Raw genomic sequence first — 25,195 nt, 5'->3', positions numbered from 1 at the left:
CACTACCAAAATAAAAGAATTTCACTCAGAAAAACATAGGCCATACAGAACCTGGTGGGGGCTGCTGGGGCAATGCTACTATTCACTCAATTAACAGCTGTATTTGTGTGTGTTGAACTCCAAGCTCAAGTCAGTTAAATAAATATTCATGAGGGTCCAGGCAGCAGTGCTCCAACTGAGGACTGGAAGATGCAGAGGCCTGAGTGCTACTTCTAACAGGATCAATCCAGCTTGGGAGAGAGGCATGCATACAACCACATGCCATCAGGACAAGAGTCAAATGCCACTGATGCCCAGAGGAGAGAGCAGGAAACCTGTGTGAAAAGTTGAGGGCTCCTGCTGAGGCTCGGGAGGAATCCTTTCAGGTAGAAAAGGGAAAAGTTTGTCCAGGCAGAGGGGAGTTCTAGTTCCCTTCATGGGGACCAGAGCTGGTAGCTGCTCGCGAGTCCTAACCAAGCATGAGGGGAGGCCTCCAGGGTTGTCTGTCAGAAGACGGTCCCCTTCAGCAGCTAAAAAGGTAGATGGTGTTATCATTAATGAGTAAACTGTGGGGATGAGCTCACCACCACAGGCACTCTGTGTTAACTTTAGAGCAACAAAAATAATTCGAAAGGCATTTGGAAATTCTATCTCCCATAAACCAAAGAACAAAACATAGACTTCACTTTGGTTTCGAATACAGAATAACAGACTGCTTATGCTTGGAAACTGATTAATTTTCTAATTCATTAGGAATTATGTGAATAATAGGAAAGCAACTTAATAAATCTGGAAAAAAATTGGGGGAGGGATAAATTAGGAGTTTGAGATTAGTAGATAACTACTATATATAAAATAGATAAATGACAAGGTCCTACTGTATAGCACAGGGAACTATAGTCAATATCCTGTAATAAATCATAGTGGGAAAGAAAAAAAATTAAAAATCTCTCTATAACCACTGTTATTCCATCCTGTCTTATGCAGGAGGGTGAGGCTGAATTACTATCTTTATTATTATTTTTAAATATAGTTTCCTGCATGAAAATAGCAAGACCTTGTTGTTTATTTTATATAAAGTAGTATGTATCTGTTACTCCCAAACTCCTAATTTATCCCTTTCCGTTTCCTCCTTTGGTAACTGTTTCTTTTCTGTGTCTGTGAGTCTGTTTCTGTTCTGTAAATAAGTTCACTGTATCATCTTTTTAGATTTCACATATAAGTGATATATTTGTCTTTCTCTGACTTACTTCACTTGGTGTGATAATCTCTAAGTCCATCCATGAGAGGCCAAGTTATTTAACTGGTAATTATTTTAATGAGACTATGAAATTCTAAAAGTCCTATCAATTTCTCCCCAAAGCATGACCATATAACTTTTGCTTTCTATACCATTTATTTGACTAACTACAGAAAAATAAATTTTTTCCAAGTTTTTTGTTGTGTTAAAATAACAAATGGTTATTTTATACCATTCTGCCCCATACTATTGTTGTTATTAATGCTGATAATGGCTCCAGTAAGAAATATTTACAATTATGACTCATTTCGGAATACAGATAATTGTCTTGTAGTCCTTTTGAAAATAAACAGAATAAAGATAGCTTCTACATTATGGACTGTGGCTACACCCTTAATTGAACCTGGTCATGAAACATAACAAAAGCAGAAGTGAAATTCAAATCAGACTTCTTGCTGCAAAGCACTGTTGACTAAAGAAACTACAAGAGGAACCATTCAGAACCAGATGGGTTTCCACATATAATGTATATTTTTAAAAGCAATTATTTTATATATAGAATGTGATTTAATAAAAACCTCCCTCTATCTGCAGACTTATAAAGGAACCACAAAGGGGTGTCTCTGCAAACACACAAACCCGCATGCATAAATGAAAAACCTGTCAAAATCCTTTCCTGTTTTCCTAAGCCTAAAAAACTGTAATTCAATGCAATGGTGAGCTGAAAGGGCACAGATACAAAACATGTCCATTGTTAGCCTTCTATTAGATAAAAGTGTGTCATGCATAATAGAAAAGATGGTGTTTCCAATGAAAATCTATTTTGAGATGCATTCATTTAAAGGCAACCGACAGCTCAAAATCAAGTGAGGAGAAAGAGAGCCCAAGCAAATACTACAGAAACAGACAGAGACATCCAAGAAGGAGGGAACCTGTATTAAATCTTAATTCCAGACCAGCAAAACAGTTTCAAATTCAAGCCAGTGATTTGCCATGAGGTCACTCAAGGAATTAGGCAGAAACCACCAACCAGAAGCAATAGATACAATGTCAAAGGCAAGTGTGAGATGGGGAGGGGGTTGGGGGGACTCTGTGACCCTTGTTCCCATGGGTTTGTCTGTTCAGAAGGAATCAGCCAACAGCTGTGCTGCATGAACTCCAGCCAGGGCTGAGTCACAGCTAATAACAGCTCTGAGTTCATCTTTAGACAACAAGGTAAGTATCCTCAGAATTAATGATGAAGATGTACCTCAATGAATATTCCATTTCACTGCTGTGTAATAAATTTTCAGCTTTGTATAACACAAATATTGATAAACATACACACAGTCACCGTATTTGAAAGCCTGATCATATAATTTTACCTAGTGGAGAAAAATGAACTCCATTTCAATAGACTAGATAATAATTTGGCTCTATAATCGATGCTTTGGGGATCCAAAGCATGTTCCAATATATTTCATGCAACCCAAAATTTCACTAGTGACTTACTCATTTCAAGATATTCATAAAATAATCCCAGTTTGCCCATGGGCTGCAGATGGTAGTCTTGTTCCCATCGTGGGGTTATCTTTTCTGCTCCTGAAACGGTGTGACACCGTCCAAACACGTTCATGACCCAGCTGCCGAAAAGATCAAATTATCAGTCAGAATACTGTCAGACCATGAGCATAAAAGTATTACTGATATTTTGAGCTGAACACATCATCTTTCCAAGAATTCAATTTCTTGTTTTCATGCTAAATTTATTTTTATTTCTGCCTCTCTATCCCAAAATATTTTGAAGAATAATATTGACTACATACCTGGTTTTATCACAACTGTAACTATGATTTGTCCTCCTACCTCCTATTCTTGTGGGCATTTTAGTTTTTTAAAAATACTTTTCCTCACTTGATTAACTTTAGCTCTGCACGCCCCCGCCCCCACCATTTTCCTGCTCTTATCCAAAGTGATCTTTCCAGACTGAAAATTACCAGAGAAGATAAACAAAGCATAGAGGCCAGTGTGCATATGTGCGCAGTCACTTCTGACTCTCTGCCTGACAAGAATACTGGCGTGGGTTGCTGTGCCCTCCTTCAGGGGATCTTCCTGATCCAGGGATCAAACCTGAGCCTCTTGTGTAGCAGGCGGATTATTTACCTGCTGAGCCATCAGGGAAGCCTGGAGGCCCGTGTGGTCCAGGGCAAAGAGAAAAGTAAGTCTGTTGATTGTGGGGGCTGGAGCTTAAGAGACCACAGTGAGGAAGGAAGTGGGGAATCACTGAGGGCACTGTGCAGCAAAGTGACATCCTTTGACTCTGGATAAGACAGATCCAAGGCCCTATTTTCAGCCGAACAAATTAAAGACCAAAGATGTGACATGTTTCCTCAAAGTCAGTGCAGAGCTCGGAGGAATCCTGGCTCAGTGCTCTGCCCCCAGTGCTGGAAGCTGCCCCCAGAGCAGTCCTGTGTTTCCTCTTGGGTTATGTGTTTTTCTTTCTCAGAAGATTCTGGGCCAGCTGAATGCACCCCCCGCCCCCCACCGCTTTTTAATGGCAATTTCTCTTGAAAAGAAATTAGAAACAGTTGGTGTTGAAACAAGGTGTGCCGCTCTAGCTTATAGGGCTGTTGTCCCCTGAAATAACAGCTGGCTTGTGGTTTATTTGTCGAGTTCAACAGAAGATGCACTACAACAGCAAAAAAACATAGCATCTGGTTAAGCTCTGGCTGATTACACAGCACATTTATAGGGATTTCACTGTAAAGACCACTGTATGTGTTGCACGTGAACACTTGTATGTACACACATACCCACCCACATACACAAACTGTAAGATGTGAATTACAACTAGCTGACCATGCTGGATTTCCCACTGCTCCTGATCTCAGTGTTAACTGCTCACTGACACTTCCCCAGGCTTGCTAAGGGGAGATTTCTCTACAAGCAACGGTGCCCTTGGCTTCACAATCTTTCCCCACTTCTTTCTTCTTTGACCTTAGGGGAAGAGCAGGAGGCTGTGGAAGTGGAGAGGATATGGGTTCAGACATATCCTTGGATCTGAATCCACTCTTCATCTCTTATTCGTTATAACTTTAGTTAAGTTTACGTAAAATGGGGTGATAAAACCTACACTGCCCAGGGTTGTTGTCAGAATGAAATGACTCAGAACAGATGCGGATTTAGCAAACTTCCTAACACATCAAAACCCCCTGTGTGAGATTTTCTTTTGACAAACAGAGGCTAATTGGCTGAGGCCAACAGTAAATGAGGGCTAAGTTACTTAGAGTCTTGGCTTGCATCTCACTTCAGCACTTACAAGAACGACGTGGAGCACTTGTTTCTGGTGTTACTTCCGAGGCCACAACCTGGAGCTTTGTAATCATTCAAGTCTGAGGTTTGGCTGGAATGCGCTGTTCTTCAGACATTCCAAGGGCCCTTGTGATATGCGTCGCAACAAAGACCACACACATCCATCTCCCTTCGTGACACCCAAACTCAAGATCACTGGGTTGTATTGGCTTAGTTTTTGCTCTGCCCTCATACTTTCAGCCTCAGCCTCTGGCGAAATCCTCTCCAGGCTCCAGAGAAACAGGTCTTTCACAGTCAGCAACCCAAATCCATCATGACTTGGATTCAGGCTGAAACTTCTGTCCTGGCAGTCACTTGCATGACTAGCTCATCTGGCGCTTGTTCCTTGTACTGTACTGCCTCCCACCACCAATCATATTAGGTCAATCAGAAGTCCTGACTAGCTTGCTTTTCTGAGCTTCACACTCTGAGCCTCTTGCTCAGTCTGAGTTGAATGACTCATCTGTAGCAGGAAATCTTGAAGTTCATCTGTTATTGTTCGTGGTCTTTTGGGTTTTTCTATTGGGTTATTATTCTAGTACAGGAATAGCAATTTAATTGCCCATGAGAATCAGCTATAAAACTTTAAAAAAGTATAGACACACTAGATACTTCTTCCCCTGGTCAAGGTTGGGGAAAAAGATTCTTCCTCTAAGCATGGGCTACAAAGTAATTTTCTTAGGAATGGACCATGCATATTAGTCTAACACTATCATTAAAAAATTGTCCTTTATTATTTACTACATGTAAAGTGTGGTGTGAAACACTTTACACCTCATTTTGTCTTTGTCTCTTTATTACCACATTTTATCCATGTATTATAGATCATCACCATTTCTGTTTAGGATATTTCCACTTGCTAATTTTGAATACAAGCATCCTTCACTATCTGAATCGATTTTACTCCTGAGTTTACCGTTCCTGAATTTTAAGAATGAGTGTGTAGAGTGAAGAATACCTGTACTTAGGATTCTCTTATTGTATGTCTCTGATTCATTCCCTAGTCAAATTATATCTTGACAAGAGATATTTCCTCCTGTAAAAAGTCTGCTTTTTCTTATTATCTAAATAGTGAATGTTCACTGTGGAAAATATAGAAAACATACAAAAGAAGAGAATTACAGCCATCCATTATCTAAACACCAAAGGACAATGCTAAGACATTTTGGATGTTTAACTCTGTTTTTTTTTTTTTAACATTTTATCATAAAATTTCTTCAGTGAGTAGCTTAATGCAGAACTGTACTAGTTTTTTGTCAAGTACAGAATAAAATTCCCAGGAATGCTCCAATTATCAAAAAAGGAAGTGAGGTTGGGAAGGCCAAAAGGTCTAGGCTTGTTCTCTGGGTCCAATGAACAATTTCATTAATTTACTGACGTGTATATTTGAAGCACATGAGTCACTCATTCACTCAGCTGGCTCTATTGAGGATCTACTAAATGCCACATGCTAATGCACGTGCTAGAGAGATCTCCCCAACCCCCTAAAGGGAGCCTAGATCACAGCATCATATGGCCTTCATCTGCTCTGAGAACCCTAGGCAAGGACCCCAAGTGGAGCTGAGGGTGGAAGCAGGGGAATTTATGATGAAATTCATTTCATGGGTCACTCAGACGGTAAAGAATCTGCCTGCAATGCAGGAGACACAGAAGCGATGTGAATTCGATCTCTGGGTGGGGAAGATCCCCTGGAGGAGGGCATGGCAACCCACTCCAGTATTCTTGCATAGAGAATCCCCATGGACAGAGGAGCCTGGTGGGCTGCAGTACATGGGGTTGTAAAGAGCTGGACATGACTAAGCAACTCAGTATGCATATTTAAATGGTGTGAAAATAGCCACTAACTTTTGTAGGTTTTCTTTCCCCTTTCTATGTGTTTTTGGAGAGGTGTAGTTCTGATAGCAAAAGTAACTGATATATCTCTGTTATGTTAGAATGTGAAAAGGAAGGAAGGAAACTGGCACCTTTATAAAGAGCAGAAGCTATTCTCTAAATTGCCTAATTAAAAAAAAAAGACTATTTATTTGGCTATGCTTGGTGTTAGCTGAAGCACACAGGATCTCTGATCTTCACTGTGCCATTCAGGACCTTTAGTGGCAACATGTGGGACTGAGTTCCCTGACTGAGGATCCAACCCTGGCCCTCTGTATTGGAAGCATGGAATCTTAGCCACTGGACCACCAGGGAAGTCCCTAACTTGCCTAACACTTAGCACTCCCAGTTTTCAAAGAAGGGAAACATAATTCAAAACACATTACCTAAATATTCTAGGTGAGTAATAAAAATATCTGAAGGTAAAGTTCAGCTCACAAGAATCTACAATAGTGTGTTTCCTTGAAGTGAAGGTATAAACAAACCACTTATACTATAATGTATCCTTTATTTTTAACTATTTCACATGAACAAATTCCATTTTGTATGAATTTCTCAGTACCGGTTTAGGAAATATTACCCTTCTCCTTGACTGTTTAAATCAGAAAGTAGCTCACTGATGAGTTATTCACTAACACTCAGTGTTAGGTAACTAACCTATTTCCTTCAGAAAATGCTTTTTTTTTGGGGGGTAATCTGAGTTAAGCTTTTCCTCTATTTGATACATTCATTTTCATATGGAAACATAGCATTATATGTACACGACCTACTTTTACTCATCTGGAAAAAATCTAACTGTGAGCCCAAGGTAAGGGTTGTCTACTGCACAGTAGGGCAAAAAAAGTATTCATTCCACAGCTAAGATCAGAATCTGTTTTTGAGGGGGATAGATGGAACTGGAGAAAAGAGGATGTCCTTATTTACAGACAGACCCTGATAATTCACATTGAAGATAGAAGATAAAGCTCCAGTGGAGAAATGTGGAAGGACATACTGAAACCCAAAAGGTTTTACTCTTCAAAAACAGAAAAGAAAAAAAAAGACAAGAAATTAACTGTTCTACAAAGAGAATAAACAGAAACTTGGTAATGAGGGAGAGAGAAGAAAGGTTAGGAGAAGGAGAAGAATGGATGAGAAGGAAGCTGGGTGTGGTGGCAGGAAGACATGGCAGAATGCTCATATTCTGGAGCCTACAGAGAAGGGTGATAAGTCAACAGCAACAACAAGATTCTCAGTAATACAGTGGGATGAAAGACTAAAGAGATGGAATTTGCATTTCAAGATTCAAGTTGCCTAAGTTTCTCCTCTATGCCCCAAACATCAATAAGGCCTGCTTGTGTGAGTGGTTTTGGAGGACACTGAGAAGGTTGCATTTGGCATTCAGGCTGGCAGAAGCAGAGTACTGATGTGGGAGCAAGACAAGGGAGGGATCAACAGTTTTGTGACAACAGAAAATCAGAGCCAGAAATCACCTTGATAAGGGTAGTGTGGCAGGCAGGAAAATTCTTCCCAAAGATGTCCACATACTAATCCCCGAAACATATGAAAATTATGGGTGCAGATGCAGGTAAGGGTGCTAATCAGCTGACTCTATGAGAGACAAGACTTGATTATCCAGGTGGGCCCAGTGTACTCAAAGGGTCATTAAAAGTGCAAGATGGAGGGAGAAGAGAAGGTAGAGAAGAGTGTGGGAGGGAGATGTAACCACAGAAAAGAGTCAGAGACAGGCAACCTTGCTGGCTGTGAGATGGAGAAAAGAAGTCACAGGTCAACGGATGCAAGTAGCCTCTAGGAGCTAGAAAAGGCAAACATACAGATTACCCTAGAGCCTGGAGGAAACAGCCCTGCCAGCACCCTGATGTTAGCCCAGTGAGACCTCTGCAGACTTCTGAGTTTCAGGACCCACAGGATATTAATATTCAATTTATTATTTTGTGGGGCTCCCCTCCTCCATTTTCTTCCAATAACCATTAACTGTGGGGATATTTGTTAAAGCAGAAATAGAATACTAAGACAATAAGCTGAAATATGCAGAAATTACAGATGGCATTGGACTTGTCCACTCTGATATAGGATTGGGTTTTGTTGAAAAAGACAAGAGTGACCTTAGCTAACATCTGTTCTCATTTCCAGGAAAAAAAACTGTAAGTCAAAACCTTTGTAGTTATTTTTGACAACTGTATCCTAAACTGCTACACAGCCTGGTGCTTTAGGACCATAAGTAAACCTCTCTTCTTAAAAACATATGGATTTGGAGCCATGGGGTTTTACATTTGAACCCACAGTAGCCTCTTATTGGCTGTGTGAACTCAGGCAAATCATTTAACCTAATTAAGACATGGATTCTTCATTTGCAGAAGGGAAATAAAAATAAGCATTGTTTGGATGATTAAATGAGAGAGTATATAAAGCACTTAATACACTGACTGGCACATACTTACAACTCAACAAATTACTATTACTGATTTTTAAATGCATGTATAAAAGGTGGAGAAAGTTGTAACAAGCTGTGAAAAAATGTAGTCTGAAGCTCCAACAAGGGCCATCTCTCAGAGGGCTATGATCCATCAGCCCCCAATGATGGGCTAATAGGTAGAAACTATAGCAGATGGGGATTTATGTTTAATAGAAAGGTTTTAAAATATCATTATTAAACACTGTTGGTTGGATAATAAGCAGAGAGTCTCCGCCATGTTAGAGGTGGGCGTGCAGCAATGTGGACATGCAGGGAAGTGAGTGTGATGGGTGGGCCGTTCTATTCTCAAGATTACACAACTCGGTACTCACGGAAGTAACACCTCTTGTATGTTATTCCAGATTGCTTTTCCTCCCATGATGATTATCAGCTGTGTTGTCAGTTCAAACAGACACCCACCTGGGTCACACTGAAATATTAAAAAGTCCCATTTAAATTTTAGATGGATCTAACATGAAATAGTCATTAATTTTTTTAATTTTTCTAAAATTCTAGTTTAGGCTAAAAAAAATTGTAAGGAATATACAATGAAAATGTAAGGAATATACTTTTCATCGGGTAACTAACAGAAAACATGCAACAGCTTAAATTGCCAAGAGAATGTAACTCTATATTCACACCTCTTCATTTCTGTATTTTCCCAGCCAATAAACTGGATCTCCTGGATAACCCACAAATTTGCCCTTAAAGAATGCGATGTAGAAACACGAAGAGTAGTAGTTGACAAACTGGAATAAGAACATCTTCATGGTTAAGCTGTTCTCATAATCAGTCTGGGTCCTAGGGAGTTCTGTAGTTAAAAGAAATGTTAAGATTTTTAAATTGCTAACAGCTTTGAGACTCTAATCAAAATCATACTGATACATGAGTTAACATGATTAAAAAAATACAATTCAGTTTCCATTTCAGCTGTTCTGAATTTCTTAATGTAGCTACAATGTTAATTCCAAGTTTACACATTGTTGAATTTCCCCCCTAGGAGAAGCAATATCCCAAAGGGCAGAAAAGTAGTCAACTGTTCCTTAAAATTTATAACCACATGATATCAAATAGGCAAGAACTATCCTCTTTCAATGTAAGACAGAAAATTAATGTTGAACAGTATGCTAAATGATATTCTCCTGTCTTCCTGAACTGCAATAAGGTAGGTCTGTTGGAAAGGGAAACTCTGTTAGAAGCATTTGGGGGAAGACAAAATGGGTTGTCCTCGGAGTTTAGAATTGAAACCAGTCTTATCATTTTCAGAAGATGACCAAAGAACATCACATTTTGGAGAACGACCCAGCCGCAGGCAGTGTGTAGGAAGCACTTAACTCTGGCTACTAAGCAGCTGCCTGGGATACAAGCCAGAAAGAAGAAACATTTACAACAATCACCAGAGCTGATGAGAGTGGAGCTATATTATTATGAACAGCTTTGGGGGAAGACGCATAACAATCTAACGGTTTGTCCTCTCGGCAGTGCGGGAGCAGATTTCCCACTGGCATCATGACCCTCTTCCACTTATTTGCAATAAAGAGACTATTTACTTTCAACAATAGGGTACATAATACAATGTAATTGAAAATATTATTCAGCACTGATCTGTTTACACAGAGCTTGGACATCATAATGACTGTCTTTGCTTTGTCCCTTTTACTAATGTAAACCTGGAGATAATTCATTTCTTGGCCAGGCTGGAGAAAATATGTTTACACTTGAAATTTTCTAAAAATTGTAACATACTGGAATTGGAATGCCTAAAATATACAGTCCCTGTTTTTACTTGGTTCTAAAAATGGCTTAGAAAAGACCCATGTTATAGATATACAGCAGGACCTTACCAAAGTTAGTAATCATGATTGCCACTTTCTCATATATAATGTTCAGAACCATGATGATGATAAAGCTGATGAGGGAAGCAGTGACGGACGTGGCCATCTGTGGAGTTACATACTTCTGGATTGGGTCTGTTCCATTAGAGATCTCGCGAAGGTTTACAGAAAATATAACGAACACGGAGAGCCTGTAGACAATGATCCCAATAACGGAAGCAATGATCAACAGGATCTGAAAACACAATACATTAACACAGCAGTGTGAGACTCATCAATAATCATACTTTTACACTTAAAGACCGGCCCCATGCTGAAATGGACAACGTGCATTGCAAAGTGATGTTAAATCTCACATGCCACAAGAGGGGTGAAAATCAGACATGTTAAATTTCAAAGAAAGCAGAGGAATAATACCAGTCAAAAGAACTGGCGCACCCACTAGCGGATGATGCTAACAGCAGGAGCCACCGTCAGCAGGGAAGGAGGGGTCTGTGGGAGCTCTGTACTTTCTGTGACTTTTTCTGTAAACCTGAAACAGCTCTAAAAGAGAAGCCCTAATCAAAAGAAATAGAGAGAATCTTTACAGTATCTTCAAAATGGGGTGCCTGGTAGCATGTTCTGGTAGAAGAAAAAAAATCTGTGATTGCAGAACCAGTAAAAATATCCCTTCTAGGTATGGAATTACTTAGGTTATAAATGAGCGTTTTTTGCTTAGTTGTAGTCCATGGCAACCCACTCCAGTACTCTTGCCTGGAGAATCCCCATGAACAGAGGAGCCCGGTGGGCTGCAGTCCATGGGAGTCGCAAAGAGCCAGACACTATGGAGCAACTAAGCGGAGCACAGCATAGTCCATGAAAGGGATATGTTTCCTTCCAACAGAGAACCTCTCACTGACTCGAGGGGGTGGGTGAGCAGGTGCTGGCTGCTGTCTTCATTCCCACAGCTGAGGAGACCCTGGGGAGAACCAGTAAAGCTGCAGAGGGGCCCCGAGGTCACTACCGGAAGCGGCAGCAGGCAGCTCTCTGCTGACAGACGCTTCACACGCGTTTTATACTTGGATCTTGAGATCTTAAACCAGCAGTTATTTATACCTGCACCTGCACAAGATTCATTTCCCTAATCCACTGTAGGTTTGACTGCACAGACCCAGGATCTGTGCAGGTGTCAAACACAGCAGACACTTCCTCACTAGGTGGGTTTTCTCTGGCCTCTGAATGGGGCACGCTGAAGGTCCCATTTTTAAACTGCATTCCCTGTATCTACTTTCTCGGACACATTCCAGAAGCAGGCATTCAGGGTCTCTGATGGCCTGTGATGACTGCCATGATAGAGAAAGCTACCGTGAATGTGAATTACGGCCAAGCAAATGATGGCATGTTGTTTACAGTTACAGAGGGAAGCTGGCTTCTACCAGCCGGGGGGCAGTAGAGCCTGGCCGCACTCCAGAGTTCGAATCCCAGCTCCTCCACCTAGTGCAATTTACTTAGCCTTTGAGGCATTCAATTTCCTCACCCATATAATGGGGGGATAATAACAGCAACTAATCTATAGGATTATTGTGAGACTTCAATGAGTTACTACAGGTAAAAACAGAGCATTAAGCCCAGGCACTCGAAAAGCACCGTCTACATTTTAGCTATGATTATGGTGCCCCAAAGAGTTAAAAAGATGTTTTCCTTACTTTTGAAGCCATCAGTTTGTGGGTGAAGCATTATACTTCCTCCTCTAATCTCTCTCATTATCTCCTTTTCTTCACAGTTAAGGCTTCACACTTGTGAAAGGAAATAATACTGTGTGTGTATGTGTGAAAATTAGTTAAGGCTGAGAGAAATGTACAACACATACAGGCCATTGAAATAGTTTTTTTTTTTTTAAGTCTGCTAGTAATTTTTAAAATTCAGTAATCATTAATAGTTGAGATTCTTTAAATGGTTACTGTTGCTTCAGCATCCACATATTTCTAAAAATCCTCACAACTGTCCTGTGAGGTAGGTAGTATTGTATTTCTTTTTACAGATGAGGAAATAGAGCCACAAACAGATGATGCAATATGACCCCAATTAAGCAACTAGTGAGAGAACTGAGATTCTCAGAGTCCAAGAAACAGGAAATTCTATATGGCACTGCCTCCTACATGGTTGAATTCTAATTCATTTCAGAACTTTTAGAAACCTGACATGTTTCCATTTTTCTTCAGAGCACTTAATGGGTTCAATACTTCTTAAAGAGACAGGGAAACTTTTCATCCTCCTTCCTCCAGTTTCTTACATTTCATTTTTTCTGATCATGACTTTAATGTATGTTTTTAAAGCAAATTGGAAAGTACCCTGGTTGTGGACACTGGACACTGGTTGCTTCTGCTGCCTGCGATCTGTTCCCTGTCTTAGAAGAGCACCTAGTTTTGTTTTAGGGTAAATAACCTCCTCTCTATTTTTATTCTAGTGGTTTGGGCTCTTCTGCCCACCCTCCCTGGACTCCACACGTAGATCCCAATTGTTTTGAGACAAGTGTCTCATCCTATTGGCTCAGCACCTGATTCCAGGATGGGCAAATAACCTACTAAGAGCCACCGAGATGTGAGGAGATAGTGCTAGTGCCTTCCTCTGTCAACAGGGGAAACTGCTAAGCAGACCTTTCCTGGCTTGGATGTGATGTGAGATCTGGAAAACTGCAGCCACTTTGTGCCCATGAGGGACGCCAAGAAGCACTATACTGGGACACCAATGGACACAGAGTGGTCAGAGCCTTGACATCATCTGGGCTACAATACCCTTGACTGAAGTCACACCTCAGACATGAGATTTTTCAGTTATAAGAACCAATAAATCTCACCCATTCCCATGTTTTGATTATTGTTTAAACCAACCAGAGATTGATCTTCTGTCACCTATAATTGAAAGACTCCAAATATCAAAATGAATAAAAGATAAAAATAGGAAAGAACGCATCTATATATAGGCATAATTCCTTCAGAACTATGTACTCTTTGCAAATAAAAATTATTTTACATATTAACTTTGTTCCTAAGCCCACCATAATCATAACATTTTCATAGGTCATAAAATATTTTTGTGGACATACTTTTTCATGGCTGTCCAAAATTCTACTGTATGAAAGGTGGAAGGAGGACATTTTTGGCAGAGATTTTATATATGTATATATAATATTTATATATCAACACAAATATATGTATATAAAATGTCTGATTAAATCCATGCTGACTTTTATCATTTTGAAATACTTCCTGATTAAAAGTTTTTAAAAGCTGAATTAGTAGATTAAAGCACAAGAATATTTTTGACTTTTGATATGTACTGCCAAACTGCTTCCTAAGAAGGCTAGAGCAGTGTATAAATCCAGTAGTCTAGGTATGACAGTAGATGATCACTTGGCACTTCATCCTTAGAGTCTTATCATTTGAGAGGTGAAAAACTGTATTTCATTTTCATGTGCACTGATTTAATTACCACTGAGGTTTGACATCTGCCATTGTATTTTTTTCCTTTCTGAATGCATATTCCTCTCTGCATTCTTAACTCCCGAGATTTGTGGTGTTATCTTAGAAGTGCTCTGAAGTCTTTATGTATTGAAGGAACTAGCCCTTTGTCTTATTTGTTGACAAATATTTCCTCTGGATGTTCTGTTTAAATTTAGGATGCTTTTGATGCATAGAAACTGGATAATACTTTCCTCTGAAACTTCTTCCACATCTAGAAATTGTGTGTGTGTGTGTGTGTGTGTGTGTGTGTATATATATATATATATCAATATTTACTTCTAATTTTTTATGATGTAGCTTTTTTAATGTTTCTTTTCTGGAATTTATCACAGAATGTGGTTTAGAGTATGATTTCAATCTGTCCTTTCTTTTTTTCTCAAATAGCTAACAACTGTTTCATTGCCATTTACTGCATAATCTTTATTGATCTCCCTGATTTGTAATGCCTTCCTTTTCATATGTTAAACTGTTGCTGAGCTCATATCTGGGCTTCAGGTCCTATTCTGTAGCCTGGATATCCTTAAGCTAATGTTGAGCCATGTGCTCAGTTGTGTCCGATTCTTTGTGACCCCATGGATGGTAGCTTGACAGGCTCCTCTGTTCATGGAATTTTTCAGGCAAGAATACTGGAATGGGTTGCCATTTTCTTCTCCAGGGGTTCTTCCCCACCCAGGGATTGAACCTGTGTCTCCTGTGCCTTTTGCATTGCAGGCAGATTCTTTATTGCTGAGCCAGCAGCTAAGTCTCTTGAGCTAATAAAACTCATTATGTTACTAATATGATTTTATTAATAATAAGCCCCCAAAAGATGGACAGAAACAGCAAGGACCTAACAGAAGCAGAAGAGATTGAGAAGAGGTAGCAAGAATACACAGATGAACTGTACAATGACCTGGATAACCATGACGGTGTGGTCACTCACCTAGAGCCAGACATCCTTGAATGTGAAGTCAAGTGGATCTTAGGAAGCATTACCAGCAACAAAGCTAGTGGAAGTGATGGGATTCCGTTTGAGCTATTTCAAATCCTAAAAGATGATGCTGTGAAAGTACTGCACTCAGTATGCCCGAAAATTTGGAAAACTCAGCAGTGGCCACAGGACTGGAAAAGGTCAATTTTCATTCCAATCCCAAAGAAAGGCAATGCCAAAGAATGTTCAAACTATTGCACAATTGCACCAATTTCACATGTTAGCAAGGAAATGCTCAAAATCCTTCAATCTAGGCTTTAGCAGTAAGTGAACCAAGAAATTCCAGATGTACAAGCTGAGTTTAGAAAAGGAAGAGGAACCAGAGAACAAACTGCCAACATCCACTGGATCATAGAAAAAGCAAGAGAATTCCAGAAAAACATCTACTTTTGCTTCACTGAGTAGGCTAAAGCCTTTGCCTATGTGGATCACAATAAACTGTGGAAAATTCTTAAAGAGATGGGAATACCAGACCACCTTACCTGTCTCCTGAGAAACCTATTTGCAGATCAAGAAGCAACAGTTAGATTTGGACATGGAACAATGGAATGATACAAAATTGGGAAAGGAGTACGTCAAGGCTATATATTGTCCTTTTACTTATTTAACTTATATGCAGAGTACATCACGCAAAATGCTGGGCTGGATGAATCACAAGCTGGAATCAGTACTGCCAGGAGAAAAAGCAACAGCCTCAGATATGCAGATGATACCCCTCTGATGGCAGAAAGCAAAGAAGAACTAAAGAGCCTCTTGATGAGGGTGAAAGAGGAGAGTGGAAGAGCTAGCTTAAAACTCAACATTCATAAAACTGAGATCATGGCATCTGGTCCCATCACTTCATGGCAAATACATGGGGAAATGTGGAAAGTGTGACAGATTTAATTTTCTTGGGCTCCAAAATCACTGTATACAGTGACTGCAGCCATGAAATTAAAAGACGCTCACTCCTTGGAAGAAAAGCTATGATAAACCTAGACAGCATATTTAAAAAGCAGAGACATCACACTGCCAGCGAAGGTCCATATAGTCACAGCTATAGTTTCTCCAGTAGTCATGTATGAATGTGAGAGGTGGACCATAAAGAAGGCTGAGGGCCATAAAACTGATGCTTTTGAACTGTGGTGCTAGAGAAGACTCTTGAGAGTCCCTTGGACTTCAAGGAGATCAAACCAGTCAATCCTAAAGGAAATCAACCCTGAATATTCATTGGAAGGACTGATACTGAAGCAGAATCTCCAATACTTTGGCCACCTGATGGGAAGAATTGACTCATTGGCAAAGATCCTAATACTGAGAAAGACCAAGGGTAGGAGAAGCGGGCGACAGAGGATGAGATAGTTGGATGGCATCACTGACTCAACGGACAGGAGTTTGAGCCACTCTGGGAGATAGTGAAGGACAGGGAGGCCTGGTGTGGTGCAGTCCATGGGGTCACAAAGAGTTGGACACAACTTAGTGACTGAAGAGCAACAATATGATTTTATTAATAATAAACACAAAATTGCTTTAAGTTCTGATATTTCACAAGCACTGTCTTTATCTAGAATCATTTAAGACTTCTTTTATGTCTTTCAGAAGTTTTTATTTTTCGATAGTTCCTATTATCTTTTTATTAAGGCTACTCTTGGAAAATTTTAGAATACTTCTCCCATCTGGTCTCTCTATTAGAAACTGGAAAACCTGAACCATGGATCTGATTTAAAGAATAGAGGTGAAAGAAAAAGCTGGAAGAGTCATGGGTAGCAGGAGTTACTGTGAAACCTTGAGAGCCACTCCATGTGGTGGCTTAATTGTTCTCTGGAATCAATCTTTTTTATGAGACTGCACAGTTTCCAGCTCGACTTTTCAGTTTTCTCAACATTTAAAATTAGATACTGAAAAAAAAACCTGTTGCAGATTCTTACCCAGAAAAAGACAGCACTGGCACAGAGGGTTACACGTATACACTTTCCCCAAGTGGTAAAGGGAACACGCTCTTCTTCCTAATTGAAAAAGAGAAAAAAGTCAATTAAGGATTTCTCCAACAAAATGATTTTTCTCCTAATTGGTTGCTGTATCCTAGGTTTAATTTTTTATATGTAACTGTTCCCAGAAATTTATTCATAATAACACAAGAGAGAAAAATCCCAATTGCCCATCATCAATCTATTCAAAGAATAAACAAATTGTAGTATATGTATATAATGATAAATTACTTACCAAAAGGAGAACTATGAATACACCAAACAGTTTGGGTGAATCTCACAAGGATTGTGATAATTAAAAGAAACTAGACACAGAAGACTACATCCGAGTCATTTTTATTTATATAAAAATCACAGAAAAAAAACAAGGCTACAGGAAAAATCACTTAGCTATAAGAAAAAAATGATCAGTGCTTGTCAAGGTGAGGATTTCGGAGAGGATCTAGAATCCAAAATGATTAATATACAAGGGGACAGACACTTGGCATAAAAGAATTGTTCTGTGTTTATGTTTGTGGTGGTGGTTACCTTCCTGTATATATATATATACACACACACATATGTTTCAAAATCGATATTGTACATTTAAAGTTGATAAACACACATACAAACACATACACACACACACAGAGTTTAAAGATAAAATCATTAACTTATCCCAGCCTCTATACAAAATTAACATTTGACTTCCAGGAAAAATGCATTCTTGGGTGCTCTTAAAAAACACACGGTCTCAAAAGCCTAGGCTTAATTTTTTTTAAAAAAATTAGTTTTTAGACTCAGCCTCCTTATTCAAAATTGCACGCCTTTTTTTTTTTTTTTTTTGGTTAACAATTTCAAACATATACGCAACAAAACCAGTGCAGTGTTTGTTTTACTAACAGTTTCTGAAAAGGCAAGTGTGAATAACATACTGTTTATCTGCTATGATTTGAGCTCAACAGTCTGGGTATCTGACAGCACTATTTCTGAGCTTGTCTCAGATTTCAGAAGTCCTGCAGTGATAGCAAAGAGCCTGTGCAGGACAGAAAGTTTCGCAGATATCTTCGAGTACCAGGTATCCATTGTAAGTTTCCTGACTGAACTTTTGTATTAATAAAGTGTAACTCTCGAGTTTTTAGCATTTCTATTTTATAGTTTATATGAATATATTGAGATTTTTTTGAGAGGCCCAACCAACCATGTGATCATAGCTGCAGACCTATACATGGCATTTCCTTTGTTCCAGGTGTTATTCCAAGTAGGTTCTATTCATTAACTCCATCAGCTTACCACAATCATATGAGGAAACAACTCTCGGATTTCTATTTTACAGCTGGCCAAACTATGGCACAGAGAAGTTAACAAATTTCCAGTATCACTCAGCTAGTAAGTCGTTGTGTTTGGATATGAATTCCATACGTTTTATTCCCAGGGCCTTCCATAACACTGCTGGCCTCTCTATACAATGGAGGATGTGTTTGCAATAAAAGCAAAGTGAGGAATAAGAAGGAAAAAAATGAACCTTCATCTTCAATTTTTTACCAAGCAATGCTACAATGGAAATTTAACTTATTAGCTGGCAATTTTAAATTTAAAATGGGTAGGTTTAAATTTCCAAAATATCTTTTCCTCAGTATTTTTCATATGTTGCCAATAACATAGGCATTTGTTTTTCAGTACTCAAAAACATTAAGCACATCTGCTTTTGTCTAAGTTTCAGCCTTCTTTTCTGAATGTACAATCTTTCACAAACACATGCTTTGACCCCCATCTTTCACTGTAAACAAGAGAACTATTCATAATGGAAATTATTTGGAGCCTGTTACATTATAAAAGACAACTGTCACCTTCTGTTGGGTAACTGAACCTAATTTTTTTTCCATTTATAAAATAAGGAGGTTGAACTGCTCTCTCCAGACCCTTTTAGTGCCAACATTCTGTAAATCTGCGACTCAATTTATAAAATCTATAGCTGGAGCCATTTTCAGATGCTCTTGGTAAAAAGCATTTTCTTTCCAAGATTTAGTCGTATTCAAAACCTACTGTCCTTATACTGATGACTGCAAATACAATCAGCTCTAAATTTTCTATGTTGATGGAAAGAAGCAATAATGCAAATGATTTTAAAAATTCATCTTTCACTGACTTTGAAATGTCTATACAAAGAGATAGAGAGTTTTATTTTTAAATTCTGAAGCAACAATAAAAGCAGCATATTTACCTGTCTAGTTATAAAAATGCTTAAGATGGGGCCTGAATACAGCAGGATCTCAACAAATGTTTCCCCTTTTATCCACTCTCGATTTTAGGATAACAGTCACACTACTCTGTGCACATTCCAGCCAGAAGGGGGAGCAGTGGCTGAGGCTTAGCTCAAGACAGCTAGTCTATGACGAAAAGTGAGCTGTAGGGACTTCCCTGGCAGTCCAGTGGTTAAGACTTTGCCTTCCAATACAGGCTGTGTGGGTTCAATCCCTGGTCAAGGAGCAAAGATCCTACATGCTTTGTGGCTAAAAAGCGAAAACATGAAATAGAAGCAATATTGTATCAAATTCAATAAAGGCTCAAAAAAAAAAAAAAAAAAAAGAGAGAGAGGCTGTAATAATGAAGGTACATGTGAGAAGTTGAGAATCACCTATGAAAATCAATGTGTCTTTCCCTCTATGTCACTTTTCTTTTTTTACTGGTATGAAAAGATACAAATCAATACATCTTTTTACATTTCTTTCAGAGTTTATATATTTTTCATTTTACTGTTATTAAAAAAGAAAGGACCACAGTTGTCTCCTGTGTCCACAATTCTAAACAGTGCTCCTTCACTTTGGCTATACATTAAAAATCACCAAAGAAGCTTTAAAAATAATTTGTGCCAGAATGTACCCTATTCCACTGAGTACCATGAATGTGCACAGACAGAAGCTGGGCATCAACATTTTATAAGCTCCTCGGTGATTCCAGTGTGCAACCAAGTTTGAGAACCCCAGCAATACACAGACTGAATTGCATGTAGACGACATCCTATTTACCTGAGTGATCTCATTTATCACCACATGAGTACACCGTGCCTCGTATTCTGGTCGGGCTTGCTCTTCCTGCTGTAACTCAACAGTGTCCCATTCGTACTCAAGTTCTGCCTGGCGCCGCTTCCAAAACTCCAAAAACAAGGTTACTAACAAAGAGAAAGAAAAGCGTCATGCGGATCTTCAAGGATCAGTGATGCTTCAGAAATCTGTACTGAATATTATTAATTACTCACAACACTTTTGTACATGGTCAATAAAATCCAATTTTAATTATAGATGACACTAATACTTTAAAAAGTGAGCTAATGTTTATTTTTTAAGGAAAATGATAATTTATCCAACTTGTGAAACCAGGCTATATCATGGGAAGGGTAGTCGTGTGATGGTCAGAAGGAATGTGATCCTGTCTACCACTAAAGCATCTGCTACTAGCACATTACTGACAATAAAAAACACAGGCAACTATAATAATTCAAAGCTGTCCATGGTGCATCTTTTAGTTTGCTTCCCCTTGCATCCTTCTCCCTCATTCCCTCCAAAGGCCCTGGGGGATGAGAATGCTTTAGTGGTCCCCAAATCTTTATTTTCTACTTTCCAAGTCGCCCCAATTAAAATAATATTCTTAAATATGGAAATATATTTTTCACATTTGTATAAAGTATGAGTAAAATAATTTTAAGAAATCTTTATTATTTTTCAAGACTTGCCACTTCAAATACTAGACAGAAACAACACTAAGTGTTCATTGAAAATATGGTTTCAGGGTAAATCCCCTAGGCACTTCTTCCAATCAGATTGTTACCCATTAGCCCTTTCTACACAGAAATTCTGGAATAACCGGTTACATCCACAAATATTTCTGAGTCTTTACTGAGTACTGAGAATAAAGAGAAAAAAAGATATGGTCTCTGCTTCAAGGAACTTCTAAGTATATAGGAATCACAGTGAAGTGTTACTTACAGCAGACTTTTAAGAGGGCTGTGATCTAGGTAAGTGCTGGGTGGTCTGGGCACACAGAGTCACAATGTGTTGATAACAAGGCTGTCCCGGAGAAGAGGGCCTCTGGGGTGAGTTCTGAGGTGCCATAGAGCTGATCAGGTGAAGGTAGAATGTTAAGGCCATGTCCCCCAGGGAGCTGTCTATGCAAAGGCAAGATGCTAAAGAGACACATGGAGAACTACTTTCCAGGAAGTTCAAATAGTCTGGAACTGAGCCCAGAGTGTGGTGAGATGGGTGGGGCCACAGGTGCACAGATGGCAGGGGAATATCACAAAGGACTCTGTGTGCCTTAAAGGTGGAGGGGACATCAAAGGCAGTCAAGAAGGAGTAGAGGCAGCTAGACCCAAGGGCAGGTCCAGGATGCTTCAGCTAGGAGTTGCGAGAAGATGGCATTTTAGCAGGTAGACAGATTGGACGCAGGTGTGATGAAAGAGGAAGATCAGGGATGCTTGCCAGGTTTCTGGCTTTGGCAGTGTCATTCCCTGAAATAAGAAGGGCAGGAAAAGGAGCAAGTCTGAGAGAGAAGACAACTGATTCGGTTCTGATCAGCTGCCTGTGGGCCCCAGGAGAGATGTCTGGTAGGTAGATAAAAGTCTAGAACTCAGGAGAAAGACCCAGACTGAGCAGAGAATTTGTCCTGTTTGCAGCGGTAACTGGGGCAAGAGTGGATGAGCTCTTCATGGACTGTGGAGGGGCAGTTCTCACCCTGGCTGCATGAGAAGCACTGAGGGCTCTTAAAATGTTTTCAGCCTGGGCACCACTCTTAAGGTGCTGATTTCATCGGTCTGGCATTGTTGTCTTTGGAAAGCTCAACAGGGCAGTCAGGGTTAAGAATCAGCTTGCAGAGAACAGGGAGCCTTTGGGTAGAGGGCAAACAGAGGCTGTCTTGAAATTCTGAAGACCCTGCCACGGGCAGCTGGACATGCGGGGAAAACCTCAAGATGCGCCATGAGGAAGGTGAAAGCAATGCTTCCCAATGGCGAGGACAGCGGAAATGCTCAAAATACCCACCTCTCGGCAGTGTTTGTTCTGACTTCACTGATGTTCCAACAACAGTGAGTGAGAGTAGAGATAACCTGGACACTGGAATCAAGTCTGAATTCTGGTTGTGACAATCACTAGATGTCTGACTACTGGTTACAATGCTTCCACAGCCTGAGACCCTGCTTCCCTCTATGGAAAAGGGGGGAAATAGGAACCAGCTTACAGGCTGTACTGAGCTAAATGACCTCACATTTATAAAGACCCTCATGACCCTCTGAGGTAACTGCTATTACCATCCCCATTTTGGACATCAGGAAACAGAGGCACAGAAAACTTCAAATACTTGCCTGAGATAAGGAGTCAGCTATCGAAGCAAGGCAAGCCCTTCTTACAACTAAGCCTAACTGCCCAAGCTGCCTGCTCCATAACCCACCTCCCGCTGGCTCTGTTCCAGCACCCACTCTGCTGAGACGTCATCACTGCTTGCCTGCCCAGTGTCTGATTCTCCTCCTCCAGGACATAAAGCTAGTAACTGCCCTCTGTCCCAACACTGCCTCTGTGGGTACACTAACCCTCATGATGCCACTGCTGTGATTACCTGATGTTCACAAGCATATATGGGTGGCAGCCTGGCTTTTTGCCACGGATGCTGCTGTCAAAGGAGGCAAAGAGCACAAAGTTAGTAGGGGAGGCCACTAGTCATCCCCTATGTGGTTGGGAAGCTAGAAAGATTTCAACCAGTCCCCAGAGTGGCTCCTGCTTTCAGGGCAGGTCCTTCTCCTTCTACATATCCTTCCCAGAATGAAAGAGTTTGTCCCTCATTTATGGGTAAGACAGCACTTGTGACTCCTTGACCAGAACCTTTAAAAACAGACCACTTTGCTGGAACGGAAGCATGGTACCACAGCTCAGCTACTCTACAGCCTCATCTGGCTCAGACCAGTCAGTGCAAGGGATCCACAGTGGTGAGGGTTCCGTACAGAGAGTGATGCCTCCACCACTGAGAACCTGCCCAGCCAATTGCACTCTTCCCCCATTTGGGGGAAATGAAGTATCCATGGGATGAAAGCCTTGAGGGACTAAGCTGTGACTGACTGGTCCTGCTCCCCATCTGACCCTTGCTCGCCTCACACGCAGATACTCCAAAGAGATCCCAGCTTTGGGGAATGAGCCAGCTCTCCTCAGGCTGCACATGAAGCAGAACCACCACCCACTTACTAAAGACCCCTGGGCTCATACCACCACACACTTTATCTAACAGAAGACCCCTACTTTTTAATTTGAGAATTCTATTGCCAACACTGCATTACACCTTCTGCCCATGACATTCTTTCCACTCTGTCTTCCCCTCTGCAGCTATGAAATCCGTCCAGAGCTAGTGCACACTCTGCAAAAAAGGCACACACTTTATTCCCTACTCTGATCTCCACTTGTGCATGTCATAATGGATAGCACTCACACATCCTGACCTTTGTTTGCTGCTGCATTTATCATTTACGATGTCCGTGAGGACAGGGATTTGGTTTTGTCCATGGCTGAAACACTAGCAAACAGCAGGCACTGGCTAAGTATTAGCTAAATGAATGTACCGTGGGAAGTCATTCCAAAAACTGGAGGACGGCCACTGCCTGGTTCAGCTGAAGGATGTAATCGTCTACTTGGCGGGCCAAGCTCGCTCCAGCTGCTCCCTGCTATGCCTGACCTTCCACTGTCTACCACTCTCTGCTCTGCCCATTTTGAGGGCCTGGAGGAGCTAAGAGGAAGATGCAACTGTTGATGGGTGAGGTTGTGGTGGCTCCGGCCCTTTGAGTGCCGGGAGTTATTCAGGAGAGAGAGACTGAGAGAATACCACATGTACCATCCTGTCCCAAGGTTCCCTTGACCAGGACCACTCACCAGGGGACATGCTGGCCCTTTCCAACCTCAAGAAAGGGACTGTGGGTGGGTGAGAAGATGGTATCTTTCCTTTAATAGCCTCTTTATAAGACTAGCCTGGAAAAAGCTCTCCAAAGCCACTCTGGATACTTTCCCTGTGTTTATGGAATCTCTCTAAATTTTGTCACTTTAATTGAAATATGAGAAATACAGCTATTTTTGAAATTTTTATTGATTTTCAATGAAGAAAATTCTTATTTTCTTCTTCTGCTAAGAAAATTACTTTTCACTTCATTTGAAAGAGCAGCTTACTTTCACGAATTTATATCTTCAAATATAACTATTTGAAAAACATTTGAGATGCAGGACATGAAAGTCCTACTGTGTTTTGGCATCTACAAGTAGGTGGATGAAATGAATAGGGCTGATCTTGTGAGGCTGGGCTTTCTTACTCCTGATCCAGAAAGAAGGGCCCATATCCACATAGGTGAGGCAGGATCAAGATTGTAGAACCATTATTTTCTAGCCCATTTCTCAGATCCCCAGATAAGATAGTGCAATTATATCAAATAAATGTTTCTGCATCCTTTTAAAAGTCTGTTACAACTTTATTACTATTCCCTGCATCCTGTCACTGATTTAAGGGCTGACGACAACCAAAGTACCTACAGAGCTCTTGTTCTGTGATTGTCACTTTTTGTCTTTGGGGCCTCTAGTAATTTGCTGCATCTGCCTGAGTGTCATTTTCCTCATCTTTAGAATGGGAGCATAACAGCCATTCATTGGCTCAGTAACAATCTAGCAACAGTATTAGCAGGAGATGAGTTATGAAAATAAAACTTCTCTTCTCACAAAAAGCAAGAGAAGCAATTTAATCAGTTGCTATAAGGAAAGGACAGTGGGTACCCTTCCCCTTCCTTCCTGAACTTGAACATAAAATGGATGCTTTTACCAAATCCCAAAGTTGACGCATTCTGAGAGGGAAGTGGTAGGACTGCTGTGCACGCCAGAAATGGCCTGATGAAAAATAATGAGTGGGTAGCAAATCCTTGAAACCCTGGAGGGCTGCAGGAATGGGTGGGAGTTTCTTAGTTCCTCGTTTCATACAGCCAAGTACTCAGCAGGGCCCATGACAGAGTCCATAGCCCAGCACAGCCACTCAGTGCTTGGAGCGTCCTGGG

At 40.4% G+C, this 25,195-nt stretch overlaps 1 protein-coding gene across 1 annotated transcript in view; it reads right to left on the bottom strand.

The window, feature by feature from the left end:
• Positions 1-25,195, bottom strand: part of LOC120857920 (anoctamin-6-like) — a 177,128-nt gene that overhangs the window by 20,728 nt on the left and 131,205 nt on the right. The window contains exons 11-16 of the mRNA XM_040233814.1: positions 20,160-20,302; positions 17,092-17,169; positions 10,721-10,946; positions 9,518-9,687; positions 9,209-9,306; positions 2,711-2,841 (exon numbers count right to left, since the gene is read on the bottom strand). Of these exons, the coding sequence (XP_040089748.1) occupies positions 2,711-2,841; positions 9,209-9,306; positions 9,518-9,687; positions 10,721-10,946; positions 17,092-17,169; positions 20,160-20,302 (846 nt within the window). The remainder of the gene's footprint in view (positions 1-2,710; positions 2,842-9,208; positions 9,307-9,517; positions 9,688-10,720; positions 10,947-17,091; positions 17,170-20,159; positions 20,303-25,195) is intronic.

The sequence above is a fragment of the Oryx dammah genome, unplaced genomic scaffold, assembly GCF_014754425.2.
Source record: "Oryx dammah isolate SB20612 unplaced genomic scaffold, SCBI_Odam_1.1 HiC_scaffold_29, whole genome shotgun sequence".
NCBI classification, from domain to species: domain Eukaryota; kingdom Metazoa; phylum Chordata; class Mammalia; order Artiodactyla; family Bovidae; genus Oryx; species Oryx dammah.
The sequence above is the reverse complement of the archived record's forward strand: the minus strand, read 5'-3'. Positions and strand labels throughout refer to the sequence as shown.